Below are 19,851 nucleotides of genomic sequence, written 5' to 3'. Positions count from 1 at the left end.
AGCTGGGTAGCAGGTCTTGCTGTTTAGCCCATCCCGGGCTAAATGCAACACTGCTCTTTGCCCAAGCATGAGTCAAATGGCAGCTATGGGCAAGCGCCATCGCCTCTCAGAATCTGTGAGAATAATTAGAGTGTGGCACAGAGTGGCACCCGGTGGAATGCTCCAAACATGCAGCCATCATCACGTTCTGTGGCTGTGTAGCTCCTAGTGGTGGCAGAGGCTCCCGAAGAGGCCTCTAACCTCGGCATAAAGCTCAGGCCACATCTGCATTCCTCTTTCCCCTGCTCCAGGCTTCCTCCCTGTCTGCGTCTGTCTCCTCTCTCCTCTCCAGGGTGCTGCTCTCACCAGTCCCTGCTGAAGCAGCACTGTCGGCAGCTTTAAAAACAAGCTGATCGCTTCTTCCCGTCTCTCTGCCTTTCCTGCTGGCTTTGTTGATTTTAAACACAGCCAGACGTTTCGCTTGGTTTATTATCCTGGAATGAACACTCACCAAAAGCTCTTTATTGAATCAACTGCTTTTGTACTCGTTTTAACTTCTTCCCTTTCCTATTTTTCTTTCTTTCCTTCTGTTTTTTTTTTTTTTTCTTTCTTTCTTTCTTTAAAGAAAGGGTTTGCAATCAGATGGTAAGCACGTGGCTTTTATAAGGCAGAATTCCAGGTGCCTCTCAGCATAGAAACTGACCTCTTGGGCCTCATAGAAATGGCAAGAAAAATCCCTAGTTTTTGAGAGACAAAGGAGTTTTAAGCAAATGGCACTACCTTGTATCCATTCTTTGTTTTGCCATTACTTCACATCACTGGTCCCCTGCAACATCACCAAGTCAATAAACAGCTATGGGACACATTATATTTATTAACAATAATGGCTTCTAATTTCTGAGTATTTATGATGTGCCAAGCACTGTGCCTAAGGCCTCAACGGCATTATTTTATACTTCTAACAATGCAAAGAGGTTATTTTCTTTTTCTCAGAGACCTAAGAGGAAAGGACATCTCATTTTGTAAAAAAAAAAAAAAAAAAAAAAAAAAAAAAAAAAAAAAAAAACCAAGAGTTAGAAGCTTGATTTTTCCCTTCCCAGCTGTTTGCCCTACAGCCCCTGCAGATGGTGCCCAGGTGTCTGCCAGACATCCAGCTCCAGTCCTGCCCAGAGGCCGGGCAGTTTGTCTAGTATGGCGCAGAGTCCCCCCACTTTGCCTCAGCCCATGTTCCTCACATATCCCCTTCATCCTGGTGATAGAGCTTTCTCTCCAACAGCTACTGTGCCATCCCTTCTCACTGGGTGTTACCTGACAGCTTCTGTATGACAATGGTGAAAGGTGAAGCTGGTTGTCTGAAGGGTCTCTGCTTTTCTCTGTCAGTTCTCCTGAGGGCAGCCTAACCTTTCAGCCTCTTAACCCAGAAGTCCATTTCCATCCGAAGGAAGAATCCTGCACCAGTAAAATGGCTTGTTCAGTAAAACCTCAGGACCTGGGTTCAATCCCCAGAACCGATGTCACAGTCAGCTGTGGTGACCAATGCATAGGATGGCAGAGGCAGGAGGGTCTCTGAAGCTCAGTGGCTAGCCACTGTCACCTAACTGGGCCATTCCAGGCCAATGAGAGACCCTGCCTCAGTGAGGCACCCAAGGCTTTTCTACATCCTCCATGATGATGCGCGTGCCTTGGCCTGCTGTATGCAGAATTAGAGGTGTGCACCTCTATACCCCGTGCTCTCTCAGACACTTTTAAAGAAACAAACAGCACAAACACAAGAACACTTTTGTTTTCCTTCCCTTGCTTACGGAGTTCTGAGTTGGCTTTGCCTTCTATGTCAAATGATAGGCATGAAGGGAAACTCTCTCGTGGCCTCACTGCAGGACCTATGTCAGGGCTTATGGGCAGGTTGGCCTACATTCACAATACCTATTTATCAGACTGACTTTAAGAAGGTCCCATTAATTTTGGCACCAAGAAACCTCACCTTCCTTTCTATGTCTCCTGCCTGCTCTGTTGTTTCCCTTTAAGAGCATGTTCTCCTCTAGTTCCAGATAGTTTTTCTGTCTAGATAAGAGAACATCAAGGTAAACACACGTAGCAGAAGAGGAAGATTGACAGTCATAAATATCAAAAAAGAACAAATGTCACAGGACACAGAAGAGGTCACGGGCTAGTCACAGTGGCTCAGATGAAAGGACCTTGGGCTTGGAATTCTATTCTTCATTGTGTGATGAGCATTTTCTTTGTCCTTGTGTAATTTCCCTGCATGGCTCCCTGCTCTTCTTGGGTCTCTGCTAAGACCAGCTGCGTCTCTGTGAGAAACCCAACCCCCTCGTGCTGAAGGAACACGTCAGTAACCTTGTATGATAGAAGGGGATGGGGGCTCAAGTTAGAGAGACAATGATGAGTCCCCTTCCCTTGTTGAAGTAGCAAGAAGAAATCCTTTTAAAAATGATTCCCAATGAGCATCGTGTGGGCGACAGGGGGGCTGATGTGAGAAGAGAGAGAAGCCTTCAGTTCCCTGTGGCAGGGTGGGTCTTGTCCTGCAGCTGCACTACTGTTCTCTCCTAACCCAGAGGAGCTGAGACCTTTACACTGAGTAGTAGAAGCCACAGTCAGGGTCTGTTTGTCCACACACAGGAAGAAGGAACTTTACCTTACAGCAGGCAGGCAGGAAGCACTTGAAGACCAAGATAACTCTGAGCTCCCTAAGCCAAGTCCACCAGAAGAGCAGCTTATTGTAGTAGACATGAGATGCAGTCCTTTAGAGAACTGATCTTCCTTGTCTTTCAAGGAAGCTATTTTACCTCAAAAGAGGTTGGCTTTCTGAAGAAGGAATGTGTCATTGGCCTTTTCCTTCATGACAGTATATTTTTTATTATTGTAAGACTGCTCCACATGCAGCCCCTTTCCCCCTTCCCTGCCTTATGTTAAGGAGTCACTCACTCTTAGCCACCTAGAGGGTAGATCTCTGGTGAAATTGCCGTGGGAAAACTACACGGGAAAAATTGTTTGGGGCAGTTTTTTTCTCAGTGGATCCAGAGTGTGTATCTGGATGAGATCACCAGTGACGACAGCATTCCGGCCCTTTCCTCTGCCACCCATAGGACAGCACATCTGTCACTGCCAGAAATGGTTCACCTGAAAGTATTCCCCCAAAGAAGAAGGATTCTTCAATCTCAATACTGATGCTTTTTTTCCTTTGCAAATGTGGCGCGCATTTGCATATACAACCCTCATTTTCGTATCTGGGGAGCTTCTTTTTTTTTTTTTTTTTTTTTCCTAGTCTAGAAGCTAAGGTGAGATGGATTGACTGACTTGGTTCTGTTCCTCAAGTGTATAGTCCATACACACTCATCAAAAGCACATATTTAGGTGTCTGTTCCAGGAAGGTTATGGGTCCTGTAAATCCAAGGCTTGACCTCCAATTTCTTTAAAAAAGCTGAAAACTATTGTTCAGTTTAAGAAGGTGCTTAATTTCTTTTCCTGTCTGAAAACACTAACATTTTGGATCAATTCTGCAGTGATCATTTTATTCACCTCAACGCCCCTCATCCACGAAGCCTCAAAATATGTGTGGGAAATGCCAGCCTCTGATTTCATTTCTAAAGTCCAACCTTGACCCCAAAGCTGTGATAGTGGGGGATGCCAGACGCTCAGGATTATTTACTGAGCTTCAAGAGAGCTGCCCAATCACATAAATCCTGATTCTTAAACAACAGCCTCTTCTGGGAGTAAAGATCAAAATAACACAATGATGACGCAACCCCTTGAGTGAATGAAACCAGACTTCACGGCGAGGAGAAATATTAAAGGAAACCACAGAATCCTCTGGAGCCCTTTGTCCACTTTCTAATGGTAGCTCTCAGGTGTCTCTTCGTAATCACACTGTCCTTCAACAAGCGCTCAGAAGTTGCTCAGGAGGTGTGATGACCCTCTGCTATCCACCCTCAAAAGCTCTTGAAACAAGACCCTAGACCATGAGGATTGGGAGGGGGCGAGGGACACGCACACAAGGATCCGCCTGGAGCTATCAGAGCAGGAGTCTGATTGCTAGTGTCTCTGGGAGGTTTCAGCTTGAGTGGTAAAGGTGGGATGGTAGAAGAAAATAAATGAGATTTGTGTAGTCAGGTCAGGGCGGGAACCACTGACTCTTCATCCACCAGTCCCGCATCCAGAAAAAAAAAAGTATGAATTGTTGCATCTTAACAAGAACATCACACTGGTTGCTGGTGGCTGTCAGAAAGGAGTTCAGGTAACTCTAGCCACCTTCTCTCCACCACACAATGCAGTGAGTGATCTCTGCTTCATCTCCTTGAGAACTAGTAATGCGAGTGGTAATTGTCAAGCCAAAACTCCTGGGGTGTGAGAAGAAGCCTCAGGTCCTGTTCTCCACCATCCTTGGTAGAGGTCCCGTGCTCTTGGAGAGAGTATTATAATAGAAACCCTTAGCAACCCCTGTGGATTCAGGCCAGTGAAAAACAACACATCTTCACATTGCTGGTCCCAGAAATGCCAGAGACCTAGGACCACCCCAAGACCTACTGCCAATGACTCCGTGCTGCTAGCTCCTCTACTTCCTCAGGGACTGGAGATAGCAAGAGCCCAAGAAACATTTGTGTAACACCAAGGACACGACGACAGCAGCCTGCCTGGGAAGATGGTGCTGCCACTGCCACCGTTACCCTTAAGCCCTGAGTAGAAGACACACAGATTCCATGAGCTCTTGAAGCACCTTTCACAATCCAAACTTACAGGCCTGCTGCCATCTTCAGTAAATGCCTTACTATCATAGATTTCAAATGGCCCTGTTCAAGGACAGTCATGGCGTGATGTTCAAGCAGTTACAGCGTGGGCTTCTGCTTTTAGAAGTAAATGGTATCAGACTTCAAAAATGCAGATGTCACTTCCATTCTCAATAGCCCAAGAATTCTTGAACTTGACCGTGACTGGTGTATCAGCTATTTGATTAAGCGTGATTCATGGTGGCACTGTAGCAAAGGAACCCCTTTTGATATGTGGACTCAGGGTTTGAAAATTTCAGTGACCAGACCTGTCTTCTGAAAACCCACACTCTGAACACAGCCGGATCTGTCTCAGTTGCTTCTGTTGGCTTCTGTTCCCACCTGTGGTTGAGAGAAATTAGCAAGCATGTTTAAAAGGTATTAAAGTATTTGTACTAAACAGGATCTGCATTACTATGCAGTCTTTGAAAATGAAATGCCATTCAAAGAGAAAGAGCTCTCTGAAGTCAGCCCCGGCTTTCAGGAGATTATCCTGCGGAGTGGATATATAATCTTCAGTGGCTGCCATTTCGTCTGAAGACAATCAAGGATGTTGTCTTTTCAGAAAACTCCCTCAAAGTATGAGCAACACAGGGATGGTCATACGGATCCCCGCGATGAGGACTCATCCCCTTGCTGTTTTGGAGGGAAATCACAGCTCATGCCACACATTCTGTCCCCAAGTTGGCAGTTGTTAGAAGAATATATGATTCAGATCTTGAAAGCTAAGAAATCCACCAAAGCCAGGACATCCTATGTGTCCTTGCTCTCTGACAGCAGAACTCCAGAACACCACATGAGATGTCTGCAAAAGTTTAGGCTACATTGCGAATTTAGCTGCTTGAATACAACTAAAGAAACAGGTGAACCAAGAACCAGTGACGTTCTACTCTTGACCAGAGACCTGGATGTTTTTAAGATGGGCTCTCCCCATATTTCATTTTTTCATCTGGGTGGTCCCCATGTTTGCCATTCCATGGCTTTGTGTATTCACTCCTGCTTAGAAGCCATCCTCATTCACAGAACCCTCTTCTATCCTGCTGGTGAGCAGACCCCACAGCGCCTCTCACAGCAAAGGGAAGTATGGGGCCCTGTTAACTCTCCTGTTCCCAATTTCCCTCGTGGCTGTGCAGATTCCTGGCACATATTTCATCAGAACAGGTACTGCACTGGTGCATGAGCAGAGTCTCTCATCTACCAGCATTTTTGGTGTAAATAGATAGATGATTGATAGATAAATCAATAGCTGACGACAGACAGACAGACAAACAGACAGCAATAGAACCTTTTATCATTTTTCTGAAATGAGGAAAAAAATGTCCCTACAGTTTATACAATCATGGCTTTCAGATAAAGTTTCTTCATTGTGATTAAGTCCTATCTGGGGACTTTTGATCTCTTGTGGGCACTGGTTGCTGTAGACAACATCTTGCTCTGTGTGTCCTGTATGGGAGCACAGGGAAGGGTCCTGGTGAGCCTGGAGATGAGAACCTCTTCTGTAGCCTGGATGAGGAGGGTAAGCACATTGCTGCCATGGGCTGGGGCTGAAGAGACCAGTTCAGAGCATCCAGACACAGCTCGTGTACACAGTTTATATATCCAAGCAGTGTTTGACGCATATCCTTACATGTAGGCAAGGCCTTAAATTGTCATATATTCAAATGGTCCCTCCATTGGAAAACCAAGCATGCACCATTAAGTCTTTTGAGTTAAGAAGTGGCCAGGTTTCCCTTTTCTTTTCCTACTTTTCACAGTGACATCCATCAACCTGTGTCTCACATCCCTCTAAGATGCGAGAAATAGGGGTAACATCTTACTCAGCACACCCAACATTCTGCATTTGAGTCTGCACAGACATATCTGTTCCCAGATAATTTTAAAATGTCACACAGACAAGCTAGCAATGTATTCAACCAAAGTCTCAACCCAGGACCCTAGTTATGTATCAGAAATGATACAGAATTTGTATACCTCTAACCTCCAATTTCTTAGGAACTTGTCTGCCCAGATCACTCCGATTCCCCTTGAGGGAGGTTGGCCATTGATCTGGGTAGACAAAGGGATTAGTTGTGATTTCCCCTTGAATGTTAGTGACCCTGACAGAGCAGGACTGTGGCCACTTGTGCAGCTCCCAGACTTGTTTCTTCTGTTGCATTCTTCCACGTGTCTTCTGTTCATATGATCACATTTCCAAATGCCTGGATCCCAGAATGAGTTGACTGTTCCTCTTGGAGAATGTGCTTGCTCTCCTTCCTTCTACCCCATGTCATTTTTGTCTTTGGTTTGGTTTTTCCCACCATGGCCGAGGCCTGTCCCAAACACTGGGTACCACCCTGACTCCCCACCCTTCCCTAGTGTCTCCTTAACACTTGGCATGGTTACATGGCAGGCAGTGCTGCACTTCCTTGGTCCTACCTTAAATGTCCTGTCTTTTATCTCCCAAGCTCACTATCTGGATAGGGTAGTTAAAGGTATGGTCTTCCTCTATTTTCCTGTTGTCTTTGTGTCTATGTTTGTTTTTGAGCATAAAAGAAGAAATGTGCATATAAAATGTAAATACACACATTAGCATGACAGTGTGTCTACATGCTGCCACACCCCCTGCTTTGTCACAGTATCCATTACTTAATGAGGGCGGGGTTGGGATCCTGGAATCATAGACCTAAAATGTTGTTCTGTGTCCAAGTCACGTAGATCTGTCTGTGACATTGTGTTGTAATCCTTCCATCATCCCTGTGCCCTCCCCCTATACCTTTCACCCTCTCCACCCCATCTCATGTCACCCCACCCATTCCTTACGGCCTCTGGCCCATCAGAATTCAGATACTGGGAACCAGCCTGGGTGGCCTGAAAAAGGAAGAGGCTCAAGAGCAAGTAAAGACAACATAGAGAACTGCGTTCCATTACTGTTGTGTTCCTTCACCTAACAGCCACATGTGGAGTGCCCACTGTGTGCTAGGTACACAAGACAGACTCCAAAGAAGAAGTAGGCTGCAGTCTTGAGGGAGTGGGTGGTCTATTGTTTGCTGTCTATTTTTCTTTACAGGGAAGGCCTGGCTTTGGTAAGTTTGTTCTTTGAAAAGGATTCCTCAATGACAAAGTGATTTATAATATTTAAAACATGGCTTAGGTGATGTCTAATTCTCCAGAGACCCCATAGGTATAAGAATAAGGCTCAGATGGAGACCTTTAGGAAAAGAAAAACAGCACTTCTTAAGGAGAAATATCATGTCATAGCTTTTAGTGCTTGGGTCTAAACACAACACCTGGCACAATACATGTGCTCGTTGGTTAGAGACATGCATTCTGAAGTCAGTCTTGAATCCCAGCTCACACAGTTGATAGCCAGGATGACCTTGGGCAGGTCGATTCACTAGTACATATTTATCTACAAAATGAACAGGGAACGAGGTCTGCCTCAACAAGGATGAGATACCAGCTCATGGATGATGGTGTCAAGCAATGATTACCAAGCACTAGCACATGGGTAGGAGTGTCCCTCAGCAGATTTAAGTCACACTGTGTTTTCCCTGTGTTCTTACTCATTCCCCTCACTAGACAGACTCTGTGAGTAGAATTAACGTCTAAAATTGTAATAGGAAATGGTAAACTGGCTTTTGTAAGAGAGAACAGCATTTTGTTGTTGGCGGTTTTCTTTGTTTTTGTTTATTTGTTTAGCTTTATTTATTTTATTTACATAAGTACACTGTAGCTGTCTTCAGACACACCAGAAGAAGACATTGGATCCCATTACAGTTGGTTGCCAGCCACCATGTGGTCATTGGGAATTGAACTCAGGACCTCTGGAAGAGCAGTCAGTATTCATAACTGTTGAGCCATCTCTCCAGCCCCAGCATTTTTTTTTTAATTAAGAAAAAGGTTTGGAGGACTATATCACTACTTTTATTGTTGCTATGACTGAACACCTAATGAGAAGCAACTTTAAGGGGGAAAGGGCTTATTTCAGCAGTTTGAGAGGATGCTGTCAGTTGTGGTGGGAATGTGGCAGTAGGGACATGCGGCAGCTAACCACATTACATCAGCAGTCAGGAAGTAGAGAGCAGACAGGAAGTAGAACCAGGCTCCAAAAACCAGTGATCCACTTTCCTCCAATGAGCTTCCACCTCCAAAAGGTCCTATCGCCTTCCCAAACAGCTGCGTAGCACATGTTCAAACACACGAGTCTACGGGGGACAGTCCACAGGGGCCAATAATGGACTAAATGCTTCCCAGCTAAGTCAACCTTGCCAATATAACAAATGCACTACTAGGACCCAACTAAATGGGTGCAAAGCAACGTTCCTTGGCTTTAATACACTGGTCTTTGCTGAGAATAAAATCATACCAGCAGGAAATATATGTATCTCAGCATCCTCCTGGGACTCAATACACTGTCACCATCCAAATGTAGGCTAAACTTCATAATGGGGTTATTATTCAGTGGGCTGTTCCCCACTGAGTGACATATTTTTTACAACTATGAGTCTTGAGAGCTGTTATTTTTTTTTTTTTTTCCAAAGGAAACAGATTTAATGCTGCCAGTTTAGTTGAAAAGAGAAGGTGAAATTGAGGGGCTTAGTGGCTAGTCCAGGTTACACTTCTGGGATACAGTGAAGCCAACACTTTGGGCTTTCTGGTAGCCCACATCCTTTCTCAAACCACCTGCTCTGATATTTAGTCCAGAAAATAATACCATTAGACCTTTATCTGGCTTAGGTCAGTGAATCAGAACTTGCTTTGAAAGACAAGTATTTCTTGGCAAAATCTGAGAAAAGAACCAAACCCCACTGGGCTAATCTTCTAGGGTAATGGGCACTGATTCTCATTCTCAGATCCACTTCAGAGACCTGTGTGAGCCTGCTTGAGACTTGTCAGAGCAGAGCAGGTATTTCTTAGTTCAATGAGAAGCCCGCTTTTGTTCACGTTCCAATTGCCTTGGTTCGGAGTGTAAACGCCAGTCAGTTGCCTGGCCTCCCAAACTGCCAAGAATGGCAGCAGGAATCCACAGCAGAGATGGCTCTCTTTGCAAAGGGTCTACATTCTCTCACTTCCAACAAGCATCATCAGGGCTAATCACCGAGGAAGATCTGACCAAACTAGGCAGAGGCCTGCAGATTGTGAATTTGACCTGATGTGGAAGAGAGCTCCTGGAGGGTTTTCAGAGCGGGGTGGCAGACATTTGTGATCGGGAGAGTATCAGGCACAATAAAGTCAGCCAGATGAGTGATATCGTCTAGGGGAGAAAAGATGCTCATTTGTGCAGGGAGGCAAATGCAAAGATGAAAAGGGTGAGAGAGGGTGAACCACAGGGAGAAAGACATTTGGTAGGTGGGAGGCAGGCTGCATAGCTGCCTGCTACTCTGCAAGATTCTGAAAGGCTCCTGGCCATACCTGATGCTGGCAAGAGGGATATTGAGATGAAGTGGTCCCTTGTCACTTAAAGGGCATCGTTTCTTTTGAAAAGCTTAGCCTTTCTCCAAATCTTAAGGCTACATTATTTTGGCTCCAGCAAATGCCTGGTGTGAGTCCTTCCACGGGGGATTGTTAATGTCGCTCAGGCATTCTGAATTATTGATGAGTTTCAGGGTTTGTGGAATTAATGAGCTTCTGCCAAGGGAAAGAAGGATGGGCGTATTGCTTTAAGAAAGTCAGCAAGTCACCCTGGAGGAGGCTTTCTCCTGCTGGCTAATGGGGGTATGATGGACGCCAGAAACAGGATGTAAAGTAAGAGTGAACTTTATTCTACTCCGAGGCCCCTCTGAAACCACAGAGATGGCAAAGGTCCTCAGAGTGGAAGGAGGTTCATCTGAAAAAAGTGACTGTGGATAAAGTGTCCCTGGGGTCCCATATTAAGTACTCCCCTCCCCTGGGCACCTCTGAGCAGCATACAGTATATATAGTAAGCAGCCAGAGGAATTTGAAGGAGCCCGAGAGGCGTGCCAAGGGAGAGACAGACTATAATAGCAATAGGGGGTGGGAGGAGGAATGAGGTTCCAAGGCCAAGATGGAAAATGCTCTACAAAAATCAAACAAGTAATTCTCTTTAGTTATCAGTACTCAGTGTGACCAGGAATTGAAACTAGGAATGTCTAACTTACATGCCAGTTATCATTGTCATCAACGTCTTGAGGCATCTACCAGAGTCATGTAGCCCACGGACCAAGTCCGCCTCATCAGCAAGTGTTGTGTGTTTATTAGAACACATTATGCTCGTGACTCACGAGCATGTACCTGCTTTGGCACCACAGTGGCATGACCCTGTGATCATAGCAAACTCCTTAATGCTCACAAGCTGAAACGCTTTGGATTTGGGATAGGAGGTGGGGGGGGGTGTTGAATGAAAAAAATAGAAGCTGAAGTAAGCTGTGAAATGGAACATTTTCTTAAACGCAAATGCCTTCCCTTTTTTGGAAGGGCGGGGAGAAGGAGAGGGAGAGGGAGAGGGAGAGAGGGAGGGAGGGAGGGAGGGAAGGAGGGAGGGAGAGGTATACCAAAGCACGTAGGACTTGTACACACCATGACACACAGGTGTGGGGGTCAGAGGACGAGTTTTAAGAATCAGGTTTTTTTTTTTTTCTTTATTCCCTAGATCCATGGTCAAACTCAGGTTTCTGCCTTTGACCTTCTGTCCTTTACCTTTTTAACACAACCTCTGCAGGGCCAGTCTACTTGACCAGTACTAAAATGTCACCACCTGACCATGGGTCAGAGCAGAAGCAATGTGGTCCAGCTATTGCCCTGTTCTTCCCGCCATCTGTATCTTCTCAAATGGTCATAGCTGTGCCTAGTTCCCCCATCTCCTCAAAAATATAGCAACTAAGTATCGTTCATCTCTGTGCCCGTAGCTAGCCCAGTAACAGGTGGGTAGCCGTCTGCAAACAGGGCAGCCTGTCTGGACCTGTCTTTGTACGTGAGGCCAGCAGAAGTTTGCCAGTGTTGTGACAGCCCCTGAGCTCCTCTCATGCAGAGCCCCTTTCAGTGTGTAGTATAGAAATGTGTAGTATTTGACTACAACGGTAATGAGAAGGCCCAAGCCCCTTCTCTCAAAGCAGAAATTAGAAGAAGAAATTAAGACCAAGTAAGTTAAAATCCTGGGGTCCACTAAAGTTGTTGACCTAGTTATAAGAGCTGGAAAAAAAAAGTGAAAGAAAGAAAATTTATAACTCTAGCCCAAGTGTGATAGTACACTCACCTTTATTCCCGGCCCTCAAGAGGCTGGAGAATCTCTGAGTTTGAGCCAAGAAACAAGGTGACCAAGCACAGGAGAATGAGCCAGTATCGAGGATGGATGGATGACATCCCTGGTCAGATTCTGGCAGGCTTGATCCACTAACTACAGCTCCAAAATGCTGGTCACTTGTAAAATGGGAAAGGTGTTGTGGGAGCTGATGGAGGCTCTAGACCTACCTCGGCTACTTCAGACAACACCCTCAGTAAGTCAGTCTCCTTATTTCTCCGAGTCTCTGCTGCCTTCTCTGTCCTGTGAAGGCTCTTCACGGTACCTGCCACCCAGGTTGCTGAGACTGGTAGATTTGAAAGCATCATACAGACAAGCGGGTCCAGCGTGAGTGCAGAGGTTACTGTTACTCTTGGGCACTGGTCCTTGACTCTCTGCTTTGTCTTGCAGAGGGCTGTCCTGGCTTGTGCAATGGGAATGGCAGATGTACCCTGGACCTGAATGGGTGGCACTGTGTCTGCCAGCTGGGCTGGCGAGGAGCTGGCTGCGACACATCGATGGAAACAGCCTGTGGAGACAGCAAAGACAATGATGGAGGTAGGGCTCTGGCACCTGAGGACCCTGGGCAGTTCCAGGGACAGGAGACAAAAAGGGGTGGACATTGCTGGGTTGACAGGGCACCAATGTCCACATCCAGAGAGAGAGAGGACCTTGGGGGAAAGGAAACTGCATGGGCGGCCTAAAGAATGGGTGCTTTTGCTAGGTGCTGGATTTTGAGTCATTAAAATAAATGAAGGTGATTGACATCTATTGGCAATGGAGAGAAGGCATGGAGAAGCATCCAGTTAACTCATTGGTGGCCAGATGGGTTACCTGGCCGGAGTTTGAATAAGCAGCCCTCCTCTGTATCCCAGACACTGTGGAGGTTGCTCCTCTAGAGGAGAAGGTTCACTTACTTTGATCAAGGTCTCTCTTTTGATTATGGAGGTGACCCTTCTCAAGACACTGAGGGACACTTTTCCTCCATACTCTCTCTTCCCTGTAGGTTTATAATAAACCCTGCCTTTGCTTTGCATTGTTTTTCAAGTGTTGGGCAGCCCAAGGGAAGTGGGATTAGTCTTATGGAATATTTGCTAATTCAGGGTGAAACTCATGTTAATTCCAACAGTGGCTGTAACTCCCCATGGGCAAGGTACTAGGTGTCTCTGAGCCTTACTCTTCCCAATGAGGTAGTTTGTGCATGAAGGTTATTCAAGTCTTTATATCAGGCATAAAATTAGCTTTTATTTTTCTACTGTGTAAACTTGGGTAAAGGCAACCATAATAAACTCCACGTTCCCACCCAGAAGACTCTGGTTCTATCAACTTCAGGAAGCTCCTGGAAAAATGAAAACGACATATGAAAACAAAAAGACTTTTCTAATGCTGGCAGCTGACACATTGAAGCAGTTCTTTTTTATTTAAGTCCAGAGACTTTCTAATGCAGTGCACAGTGTTAGAAACTGGTAAACTAAAAACTCAGCATCCTACTTTCTGGAAATTTTCAACCTAGAGTGTTCCTACAGTCTCAAACTCCATAAGGGTCAAAAGGCCACGTGTGTAATGTGTAGTCATTTGGCTCTAGAATCCCAGGACAGCAGCTTTACAGCACTGATATTTATCTGAGCTACCCTACAGCCATTCTGTCTACTGTCCAAACCCAAAAGGCAGACCCCAGACTAGGATTATAAGAATAATCATGAACAAGGTGCCCTTGTGGCTGGGCCCTGATCTCTAAGCAGAAGGGTATGTCCTCCTGAAACCCCACAGTGTTGGCATGTCCCTAAATCAAGCTGAAACTTGGCATCTTTCATCTGCCCAGATATGACGAGTCTCTGTGTCTTACACCAGGTTTAGAAGCTCACGGGAAGGAGAAAGGCCCAAGGTTGAGTGTTAATGGATTATGCTAAGTGCTGTTGCAGGGTTATGTGTTTGTTGTGGGAGTAGGAAAGGTTTTCTATGGAAGAGGATAGTGTGGCAGGAAGGCGTTTTATAGAGAGAAGGGGTGTTTTGTTCTCTAGAGATCTCACAGAAAAGGGGAAGGGAAAGAAAGTAAGGTCAGGGAGCATCCTTGTCTCCAGGTAAGGAGGAGCAATCAGGCTCTGTGGGAAAGAGGTCAGCCTCCCTTGTCTGTATGATACCCCCAGCATCCCACTGTGTCTTGTCTGTATGGCTGCAAGGCCCATGATAACAGTAACATTCATGGGGGGGAAAGGAAGAGGAGAGAAGCCCCACAAGGAAGTCACTCCCTTCCCCAGAGTCCACAGTCTTGGCCAAGCTTTCAAACAGCTGTGGAACATCTGGGCAGCTACGGAACTAAACATTTTTGTGATGTTGAGAAAACACATAGTCCCCCATGTGCACACATGCGAAAGAAGGCTACAGCCCAGGGTTTCCTCGTTCCTCTCTATAAAACAGAGCACCAGACTCTGCACCCTGGTTGCCATGCTTCAGAGACAGCCAGCATTGTAAAGCCACAGTTTTCCCAGAGAGCCTGGACCTACAGTAGCCCAAGCCCCAGTGTTACAGGAAATGATCTCAATCCTAGGGAAATGGAACCTTCAACTGCTCTGAGAAATGAGCCAGCAGAAAGCAAAAAAAAGAACAACCAGAAAATCCCCAATTGCAGGAGAGCATGCGCAGTTTTTCAAGCATATGATAGAGCAAAATGAGTTTGTACGAACTTCGTAGCAAAGCCATACAAAGCTGTGCTGTGAGTGTGTTCATTTGCTCCACAAATGTTCACCGAACATCTACACTGCATCGGGCCCTGGCTCCTAGGGTTTCAGATATAAGTCTAACTGTCTCTGTCTGCCCTTGCAAAGTGTGTAGTCTAGAAAGAGAGGAAGCAGGAGGTAACCGAGATACTGTGAACTCCTGTTGTCACAGAAGACTATCCAGGCTTCAGCTGATATTGTCAAATTCCTGAAAGGAAACTTAGATGCAATGCCAGGAAGAACCCCCCCCCCCCATGTGTCATCACGGCTGGAGATACAGCCATCTCAGGAGGATACATCTTTGGCATTTGATTCTCAACCGTGAAGAGAGATCTTACCTTACATGGGAAGCCTCTAAGTTTATAAGTTCAGTGGGTTTTCTATCTGCTGGGAGAGTCCGGAAGGTCCAGAGCATCCCTACTTTGTAAGGTATCATAGATAAAATAAACCACAGAACCAGACTGGCCTTTTTCTCTCTTGGTCTTACCCAAAAAAGAGACAATTAGGTTGGAAGAAACTATTATCCAAATGAATAAGTCTAATGGAAGCAAAATGAAATAGTCACCTTCATGTCGGCCGAGGCAGGGGCCATAGCATGATGCCAGATAATAGTTCAGGGTAGAGAAGAAAGGCCTTCTGAGTGCTTGAGATGACCCAGAGGCTTGAAGGAGAAATTAGCAGAGCTTAGTGTTGAATCCAGACTAAAGGAAACTTCCCCTCCTTCCTCCATCCTCCTCCCTGCATGGCATAGACAAGGAGTTGGGAACCCAGATGTGAGACCTTACTTATTTCATTGTAGTCATAAGAAAGCCAATAGCTTGGCCCAGACTAGGATCCCAGGCTGGAGCTGAGCTATTGCACGTAGCCTTGTACATCTAGAGTGCTTCTTCCCAGATAGACTTCTTTTCCTCCTAAAATGTGTGGATTGTTTACCCAGAACCAAAGAGGATTTGAAAAAAAAAAGAATGTCACAGAGGCTTGTAGAGCACAGGAGAACTCCAATATCATTTGACAGCTTGTAGCTCAGTGGTGGATTCATGGGGTGGCATTGCAAGGAACGAGGTATTGATGTCCCTCGCCGTCTCCCTGGGAGAAGAACACAAGAGCTTAGCTGTTATTCCACCCAGATCATACCACTGGCTAGAATGATCTGCTAGCACCCCTGAGGCCTGGCCTTGCTGCATTAGAGCCTTTCACTATACCCAGACCCCAGACCCGGCTCCTTTGTTAACCGCCAAGGCACTCCAAGCTACCTGAGAACTCCCATTTCCTCCTCCACCCCCAACTTTCTAGGCTTAAAGCAATCTTTTTCCAAATTCAACTTGAATTCCAAGGTTTGTTAAGAATGCTGTTCCAGTGTTTTTAATCTGTGAGACAAAAAAAAAAAAAAAAAGTTACCCATACAGTTGGATTGGGAGTAGTTTTATCGGTTTGTTTTGTCTTCACGTATGGTTGGTTGTTCTCTGAATTGAAGAGCAGAAAGCATCTTGAACGTGACTAGGAAGCAGCTGGTCTCCTGAGCCTCTGTGGGGTTGTTCAGTGCTTCTCAGATGCCTCAGATCTCACCCCACACCTGGGTGCTGAGAGGACCCAGAGGGGCTAGCACTGGAACCTTGCCACTATCTTAGTGCCAGCTTCCCTGTGGGTCTCAGTTGCTGATGATGACCGCCATCTTTGTCTTTTACCGTGTGCAAATCTCTGCATAAAACATTATCACATGCCTCCTCAGTAAGCCCTCCATGCAGAGTGACTGTCAGCTGTGAGAATGATCCTCCCTTGCAGGGTAAGAACTACCTATGATTAGGCAACGTAACACAAGGATGAAAATCCCACGCCCCAGAATTAAGATCCAGGGCTCCTCTTACTGACTGTGTGACCTCAGGTGACTCAACTTGTCATTTGTGTCAGCTGTCTTCCTGACCCTTGCTGCCCAAGATCACAGGGCATCGAGTTTATCATAAAAATATATATTTATCCATAGCTACTTTTCATTGAGGTTGTGCACGCCATTCACATAAAGGTACCATTTTTTTTTTCATTATTGGTGAATTTAGACTATTTTTTTTTCTTTACTAAAATCTTTCTTCCGAGCTGGGAATGGTGATTCACATCAACAGTTGGCAGACTGGAGCAAGAAGGTGATAAGTTCAAGGCTAGCGTGGGCTACCGGTGAGACCTGCTATTGAGAGAGAAATGCATTCTAAGCAATTACATGTTTGCAGAATAGAAAAGTCTACATCTGCATTGTTTCACTGCTTCCCCCAACACACTTGTAGGCAGGAACATTTACATACAAGGACACGGAGTCTGGGAGAAAGGCAGTAAGATATGAAGCCTCACACACTGGAACAGCAGGGGAGCTCAACTAGTTAGAAGCTATAAAGTCTGTAAAGAAGATGCCAGAATAAAGACTCCACTGGAATTTAAACAGCCAGATCCTTTTTGATAAAGCTTCTCTAAGCATCTTCAGTAATAATAATCTCTTCTGAGGCTCTTGGCACCTTGAAAGACCATCATGGGTGGCGATGCCCAAATTGACAGATGCAGCCCAGGAGAAATTTCAAGAAAAGTGAGAACAAAGCTCTTTGTCCTTCCTTCTCCCCCATACACACCATCTCTCAGTGTGAGGACGGAGTGTTCACACAAAGCCCTACAATCTGGTCATTCTCCAGACTATCTCTAAACCACGTTTCTCATGATAAGAGACAAGAAAGAAATTGACCTTTAAAAAATCTTGTGTTCCAAAGAGCAGATAAAGATTTCACAAGCCCTTTTGAAAGAAGGCACAGAATTCATTATAGCAAATGACAAAAACTTCTCTGGGATATGTACAGAAAGGGGAAGCACATTCTTCCCTGCTTCCCAAGGGTCTCCCCCAGGGCTGCTCACAGATCCTGTGAGACAGTTCTGTGGCTGGACTGCACATAACAGCAGGTGGCAGAAAGATGGATGGGTTTTCCCCTGGCCTGCAGCCACCAGTTTAAGGAAACCTACAAACAGCCACCGAAAAGCTGCTTATCCTCAACAATCCTCATCTGCTTTTAAGCATTCCCTCTCTTCCAGCACATATCCCAATGTGGGCTGGGGTGGGTCTCTACCCTTGGGGATCTTCGCCCTCCCCTGGGCTTCCCTTCTTCCCAGTGAGAGCGATGAGCTCTTCCTGTATGGCCACAGCTGCTACCCTCCATGGCCCTGGCCAAGCTGATCTGTTAGATTTGGGAGCCTCACACAGCAAGTCATGAAGTACTCAGACAATATAAAACCGTTCAAACCACAGAGTCTCCAAAGTTATAGGCTGATTGTTTCTTTCCCAGGATTAACACTTCTGTCCCAAAGCATGACTTCTTGTCATACATATCTTCTAAAATTTATCTTCTCTGCCTAAGAAAATTCAATAGTGGAAGAGCACTTGCATATACAAATGTACACATACATACATGCATACATACACACAAATATGTACACACAGAAATAAACATACACAGACACACACACACACATATATATACATATATACACATATATACACATACGCACGAGGCATATACAATCCTACAGGCTGCCATATGCTACTTTTAAAAACAAAGGTTTTGCCTAAAGGTTGGTCTTATATTATGCAGCTTTGTAAGTGAAGCTTGTGGGCGCCATTCATTTTAAAATATGTGTCCTGTTTAAATATGACAGTGGATGAGCTGCCTACATTTACTGCTCAGCAAATATTTGCCATACAAGGAGGAGGCATCAGCATAACCGGGTACAACTGTAAGGCAAGCAGAATTTCTGGCCTTACATTAGTCACTAACCCACCATGCACACAGTGCATGTTCCACAGTCCCAAAGTCTCTGGTAAGAATGTGGCTTATGTGATTTCTCCTTTTCAGCAACACTAGTATGAAAGGCCCTTGAGAACTCTAGTACCTTAACTTTAATGTGTCACCATAGCCTGGTTTTATCCATCTCAGTCCTCTGAGGTCACCCTGTACCCAGAATCCTGCCTGGAATGTGTGTAGAAGAAGAGATCAGGGCTTCATCAAATAGCATCTGGTTGCCAGGATACCAGGATGCTCGCTAACGGGAAGTACCTGTCAGAAGCCACTAGTAATCATCCTTGGCTGGGTCCCTAGGTAGGAGCTTCTCACCCCCCTACTGCTGATTTCATGGCATCTCTGTGAAGTGGGTTTTATACTGATTCATTTAACAGGTGTAGGTAAAAGTTCAGAGTTTTTGTTGGGACATTTATTTCCAGCAAAATACCCAAGTAGATCATCATAGCACCCCGTTGACCACAAGATACAGCAATTTCCTTTTAAAACTCAGCAAAGGAGAAAATGGGGGACAGGGGAGCCCTGAAGCTCAAAAATAAAATGAAAATAAATTCAAAAGGGCAGCAGGCACAGAAGCTATGACACACTCGTGTGACAGTGTATGTTCAGTAGGGCACCACTGTTGACACCACACAGAAAACCGAAGAGCAAGAGGCTCACTCTAAAGCATGTGCCTGCTGGAGCAAGGGGTGTGGCACAGAGGCATTTCTCAGTCTTAGAGCCAGGGAACAGAAGACTCATCTGGAGAGACAGTGCTTACACCACAGAGGTGCTGATCTAATCTTGCACACCAGAGTGCTAGTGCCAAGCTAAGAAACTCGCCCAAGAAGCAGTCCTGGCTGAGTGGCACTCTAGTATGACAGGCAGAAGTCACCAGAAATTGTCCTGGAGAAGGTTAATCATCCACGTAAAATCCCCAGTAAGGGCAGGAAGTGGCTGACCACAGGCTGGGTTTAATAATTATGATATACAAGAGGATGGAACACTCCCAGGAACTTCATCCGACAGAAAGTATACCATAAATAAGCTCTTATATGACTACAGAGATAAACCGATATAGTAAAAACCACAAGGATGGAACAATCTACCATTGGAAAAAAGGAAAAAGGGGGGGGGGGGTGTAGAGTTTGAAAAGTCCCAAAGAGACCATCTGCAAATCTCAAAGTATGGTCATTTAAATTAATGACCCAAGGGACAGATTAAACAGCAGACCAGACACAAATGAAGGAAAAATGAGTGAAGTAGACTAGAAGTCTGAGGAAACATATCAGAACGGGACACAAATAAAAAGACAGAAATGAAAGGCATGAAATAGGAGGTGACCCCTTGAGCTT

At 45.4% G+C, this 19,851-nt stretch overlaps 1 protein-coding gene across 4 annotated transcripts in view; it reads left to right on the top strand.

Annotated features, from left to right (window-relative positions):
• TENM4 (teneurin transmembrane protein 4) overlaps positions 1 to 19,851 on the top strand; it is a gene marked incomplete at both ends in the record, with an annotated part of 342,954 nt that overhangs the window by 240,057 nt on the left and 83,046 nt on the right. For 3 of the 4 annotated variants that reach the window (XM_080912630.1, XM_080912629.1, XM_080912628.1), the window contains 2 exons: positions 7,205 to 7,231; positions 12,388 to 12,534. In XM_080912630.1, the coding sequence (XP_080768756.1) occupies positions 7,205 to 7,231; positions 12,388 to 12,534 (174 nt within the window). The remainder of the gene's footprint in view (positions 1 to 7,204; positions 7,232 to 12,387; positions 12,535 to 19,851) is intronic. The other variant, XM_080912627.1, reaches the window with a different exon arrangement.

Source organism: Micromys minutus (genome assembly GCF_963924665.1).
Source record: "Micromys minutus genome assembly, chromosome: 2".
NCBI classification, from domain to species: Eukaryota; Metazoa; Chordata; class Mammalia; order Rodentia; family Muridae; genus Micromys; species Micromys minutus.
Note: the sequence above shows the minus strand (reverse complement) of the source record. Positions and strands in the feature narration are given on the sequence as shown.